Source organism: Pseudopipra pipra, chromosome 1, assembly GCF_036250125.1.
Source record: "Pseudopipra pipra isolate bDixPip1 chromosome 1, bDixPip1.hap1, whole genome shotgun sequence".
NCBI classification, from domain to species: Eukaryota; Metazoa; Chordata; class Aves; order Passeriformes; family Pipridae; genus Pseudopipra; species Pseudopipra pipra.
This window is the reverse complement of record NC_087549.1, coordinates 18,262,567-18,268,566: the sequence shown is the minus strand read 5'-3', so window position 1 is coordinate 18,268,566 and position 6,000 is coordinate 18,262,567. Positions and strand designations below refer to the sequence as shown.

Here is a 6,000-nt window from a genome sequence, read left to right as displayed (position 1 = left end):
TATGGACTAGATGATCTCTCAAGGTCATAGATTCATTGAACCACAGAGTATCTCAAGATGGAAAAGACACATAAGGATCATTGAGTCCAACTCCCTGCTCCTCACAGGACTACCTAAAACTAAACCACATTACTAAGAGCATTGTTCAGACACTGCTTGAACTCTGACAGGCTTCATGCCATGACCACTTCCCTGAGGAGCCTGTGACCAAACACCCTCTTCAGTGAAAACCCTTTTCCTAATGTCCAAGGGACAGTCTGTTCTAACCTCAGAAGTATGATCCTACAAAAACCCCAGTGCTATGAATACATCAACAGGGTCCACCATGCAAAGGTAGGATGTCTAGGACAACAAAGGAACTAGACACAAGGGCATCTGCTACTTAGGGATGACTTTATAGTGTCTACACTCTCAAGGAAACTCTGAATGTGAAGGTGACTGGGACAGCAGAAATCAACATATATCTAACACAAGGTGTTTTTTCAAACCTAAGTATCAACAAAATAGTTGTTTGGAAAACCCTCATATTTTTTTTATCCCAGTTGGAGAAAATCTGCATCCACACACCTTCTCCAATTCTTCTATGTATATACAATTCCAAAGGAATACACTATTTGAATTAAAAAGGACCATAAATATTTTACTCAGAAGCTTGTGACATCATTTTATTGTATTTTGTAGCATTCTTTCCATGACATGCCTAATACAATATTTGTAACATCTATTGAAAGGCTTGTATGAGGGCATTCTCTGCACTTAGAGCCAAATTTGATAACCAATAAGCAAACAGGTAGCTACAGTTCCTATTGTCTTTTAATGGTTTTTTTTGAAGTGAACATTTTATGTCCAAAATAGCAGCCCAGGATCAGAACAATCTTACTGTCCATAACATTATTGTGTTCTAGGTAAATATGAACATATAGTGAAAATCTCACAGTTAAGTGGAAGTTCACAAGCAGTTTATGGAACATTCATATGTCTAACTACTGCACATTTCGGTAGCAACACTTGTCATAGCTAAATACTGATACATTTGTGCTTACAGATGCTTTATTTCCTTAGTTTATTTGAAAAGCATATAGCCCATAAAACAAAAACTGGTATTTGTGGGATTTTTCTAAAGTATATGTCAAAATTAGGTTTGTGAAGGTCTGGGGTCTGTTTTGCTTTTTCATTTTTTGTGTAGGTCATATACAAGTTTTAGTCCTACAACTGAAATAATTTCTCTAATTATTCTCAGACATCTTAAACGACAGCCATTTTAGTGTGAGCTTTTCCCAGCAGGTATCCAAAAATCTCCTTGAATGATAGTCCAATAATGCTAGATTACCAAATTACACATCCTGAGCCATTTTAACATCCTACACAGAAAATTGTCTCCACTCTCCATCCCCCCAAAAACCCAAAGCAAACACCAGCTGCAGATTAAATTTGACCTCAAGTAACTTTTTCTTTTGTTTCTCCCCTATTCAGGTATTTATTTTCTGTATCTTACTGCATCAGGACTAACTGAAATAAAACACTGCATTATATTTGAAAAAAACCAACAAACTACACATACAATCTTAGATACCAAGAACTTTACATATAATTTCTGTCCTGACACTCAAAATATCTATCGTCATTGTGCCTCATCTTAAAAACATTACACTTCTTCTTCTGAGACAAAATACATGAGGGCTGAGATAGGAGTACAGAATAGCATAAAAGATTTGTGGACTAGTCTGGCAAGTATACTTCAGAGCTGACACTCCATGGTGAGGGTCAGTGTAAGGTAGTTTTGTAAATGAGTGTCCTTTGCAAATGAGAAAAAAAATCCAGTTTGTAACTCTTGAGGAATATGAGAAGATACTTAAAACATAGTAAAAAGTAAACATTTACTGGATTAAAGTATATTACTAGAACCAACAGGTCATACTTTTAAACATGTATAAAGTATTATACAGAAAGATGCATAGATGTACAGTAAATATGTTCATTTATATGTAGACAGAGTAGTATGTACACATAGAATCTTGCTGTGCTTCTGTAAGTCTAAGCAGTGAATCCTGTGGCATGTTGTCTTAAAGCAGTTTTATTATACAACTGTTTTGATGTAGCAGGTGCTGAGAACAATGTACATTAACACTAAGTAGGTAAGTCATATTCATTTACTCTTGAAATGTACAAATATAGGAAACAAAGGTCATAAATGCAACAGTACCTACACCTCCAAGACTTCCTTTTTTTATTTATTTAAATATGCACAAGTCCGCCTAATGGTGCTACGTAGATTTCTTTTCTGGTCAACATGTTGACCAAGCACTCAGAACGTTATCTCTGATGCACTTCAGGACCACTTCCACTGATTCAACTCAGTGTGCTCCTGACCTTGAAGTCTTCAGGTCAAAAATGAAAGGAAAAAAATAAAATAAAAAAATATATAAATAAAACAAACAAGCTTGTGGGCTTTACTTTCACAAGTTATTTGCCACCAATACTGTCAAAGCAGCTGAACCGTAGTGCATCCATGGGCAGGAGCATATAGCAGCTTTTGTGCACTTTGCAAAAAAAAATATATTAAAGAAAATCAAGTCTTTACTGGCTTGTTTTATCTGTCGCTAAAAAGATGCTGTGCTGCTTCTGAGCCCTTTCCATCAAGTTCTTTTTCTTCTTTTTTTTGTCCTTTGTTTTTGCTGGCCTTCTCCCTAAAAAAAAAAAAAAAGAAAACCAAATCATAACAATGAGTCGAGTAAGGAATACAGAAATTAGAAAAAAAAACCCAACAACAAAAGCAGCTCATTTGTACAGAAATTATCAATAGGGACTGCAAAGGTAATGCTGGTTAATGAGCTTCAATCTCAGTGAAAACACAAGTTTTCAGTGTGATAAAAAAGGATCCCTGGACTGTCATCACTTGTCCACAGGCACAATTTTGCTGGTTTGAGTAACCATGTTGATGCAGGTTTCGTTTTTGGCAGGGCAGGTCGCACAAGCAACGTTATGCAAGTGCCTAAGGCTCAGAGCCAAATGAGTATGTAGACTCCTAACTCACTGGAAACTGGATATATGCCTTAGACCCTTGCGTAAATTTGCTTGAGTGAGTAATCCTATTTAAGTCATGTCCAATATATCTGTGATTTCAATGAGAAATTAGGCATTACAGCCCAAGTATTTGGTTGGATGCCATCTGACATGCTTTGGCAGAAACATTACCACCTCTGTGAAGAACTGTTGTTACTGCTTATTAGTACACTGTGTCTAATTCTCACAGTATATTACTGTGCAGAAACAAAAATTACACTTCATACTTCTTACTATTGGAAATTCACTGAAAAATAACCAAATTCAGGAAATCAGGATCAATTCAGGAAAAAAATTCTCAAGCTTCTTGAATGGGAAAGCTTTTCCTCTTCAGCTCTAACAATAAATCAGTGCCCTTTGGTTATCTCAGCAAAGATATCATGGACTGAAAAAATGTCAGATACAAAGGCCCTCATTGGGCAATGCATTACCTTTTAAGTATATGCTTAAATCCTATCAAGTCTAGTAGGATTTAAGGAGACGGCCAAATGCTGTCAGGTGTGAGAATGGTCTGGGTTTTCTTGGCAGTATCATATACTAAAATATGTGATCAATGGTAAAAAAATAAGGTTATTAAACTCTAGAAGTGACAACTTTGTAAACTTTCAGGAGCACCAAATGAATTTAACAAGACAGTAAAAGGAAATTCAATTAGCAGGTTACATAAAAATATGAAAATACATTTTTCATCTATATTGTCAGTACACTGCTAAACGGAACAAACGTTTGCCAATCCAGCTTTGTCTTATTTTCATATTATTTCTTAATTTAAAAGACTCAAACCAGTTACAAGAGTTTTTCTCTATTTCATAATAACACTGAATAAATCTCATTCTAAAATCATCAAAATTTATGATTCATTGAAAATATAGGCTTATATACTTCAGCTATATATGTATATATACATTATACACTGACTAGGCTACTATTCTATAGGAATTACTGGAATACTTGTATATAAAATAGGACAGGACATTAAGGTAATAAGCATAGGAGTTTAGTCCATATTAAAAATCATAAAGGCCCTTGGAGTTTACTTCTGCTTCTCATTAAAGTCTGGCATTAAGGTTACTATGGCATTTTGCCATTTTTAAATCTAGTTAATCCTACACAATAAATCCTTAGTCCGACCAAGCATTAATCAAAGCAGGTTTTAAGTTAAAACTCTTTAGTAACACTCTATCTAATGACGAGGCACACCTAATGAGGTCAGAGGCAAGGAACACTTGACACAAAGTGGCATTACAATAAGACGATTCAAACTATAGAAGTTTTCACATATATATATATTTATACTTTTAACGGAATTCCACTAGCTGGTACATTGTAAGGCATCAGACCTTGGATGAATGTATAGTTCAACACTAACTTGCACTTTCAATATTCTAAATTTTTTAACCCACATGTTCAAAATACTTATTAAGGAAGCAGAAGATGAGGGGAAATGGAAAAGAGTGACCAATTCTGCTGGTCAATCGATTCTCACAAGACCAGAAGAATCAATCAGAGCTTTATTGGAGTTTTGCTACCCAGTTTGCTCAGTGATCCTACTTTCTGAGGTTTTCCATTATACAGACCAATTAGTAAAAGAAATATAAACTTAAGTCAGTGTCTCATCTAGTTTCTCTATGACATCCTCTAGAGATTAATTGCTTACTGTAAGTAAGTTTAAGGCAGTGAAAGACCCTATTATTTTTCCTCTAAAACACTTTGAGATACAAGGATAAAATGACTCACAACACAGCTGGTATCTCTGTCTAAGCCTTAGAAAGTAGATCCTGCAACACAAACATCAAGTCAAATTACCAGCCCACTCCCCATATGATATCCTTAAAATAGAAATGAACTGGACTAGATTTCAGTGATTTGACATGTCATTGTGCAACAAGCACATTACAATGTTTCTGCTGCTCTGCAGCAGTCGTCCCTGTACCTGCTTTTGTCCCAAGGCACACCAAAGGCAAATTACCTTCTTTTACACGTGCCATGGAGTAGCACCTAAGTAGAGGCAGCATCCCTGAGCCACTGATAGCTGATAATTTGTTCTCCTATGAGGAGCGCTTTGTTCACTCATTGTATCTCAAAGTGCCCTGTTGTACAGAATAAGTTTCAATATTTTCAGGGCAATATTAAACCACACAGGATAAAATCCAGATGACTTGGTGATGCTGAGTCCCAAATTCCAAATGGCATTTAAATCAGAAAATAGAATATAAAAGGTATTTCTTGCTAACCATCAGTTCCCATACTGTTAGTAGAATGCAACAGAGATAAGAGATTAGCAAGAAAAAAGTGACTATAAAGACTAAGTATGCTGCTGAAGTCCCCAAGTATGAGAATTTTTATTAAATGCACATTTCAATTACAGTGGTTATTTTATCAGCAGAAGCACAGTGAACAGCAGTATCTTTTAATATCTTACTACATAACTCTTTAGAGGGACACGATGCTTATGATATGTAATGCAGATCCTCTAAGAGGATCCAGGACCCAAACTCTCCCAGTTCCCTGACTGGAGGGCAGTGGGGAGAGGACAGCTGATGGTGGAGACAATCCCCCGGGCCAGGTGGCAGCTCAGTGTCATGAGTTAGGTGTTGGACAACCTCATCTGAGCTTTGCACAACCTTCCCCACACCTTGCCATGCTCACTGCTCCTTAAAGCAAGAGCCCTGACCCCAAGTCCCTCTCTCCATAGGAAGCAGCAGGGCTCTGCCATGCTTGGCTTTGTTGGGCAGCTGAAAAGGAGTGGATTTTTTTAGCAGCAGCAGATTAGTCCAGAACCTGCTGTTGCACACAGAAGGTAGTTCCTGACTGAAGCAAATGAGGAGGGAGAGTAAAAGGACTGCCTCTTTGGAGGGGTTTTATCACTACCAACAACAGGTTATAATGTTATTGTACAGAACAGGAAGTAACAATACAAGAGAGCTGGAGAGGAAT

At 36.7% G+C, this 6,000-nt stretch overlaps 1 protein-coding gene across 1 annotated transcript in view; it reads right to left on the bottom strand.

Annotated features, from left to right (window-relative positions):
- Nucleotides 1–638: 638 nt before the first annotated feature.
- RSPO2 (R-spondin 2) overlaps nt 639–6,000 on the bottom strand; it is a 103,391-nt gene continuing 98,029 nt past the window's right edge. Inside the window, exon 6 of the mRNA XM_064646751.1 lies at nt 639–2,687. Within this exon, the coding sequence (XP_064502821.1) occupies nt 2,578–2,687 (110 nt within the window). The 3' untranslated portion in view covers nt 639–2,577. The remainder of the gene's footprint in view (nt 2,688–6,000) is intronic.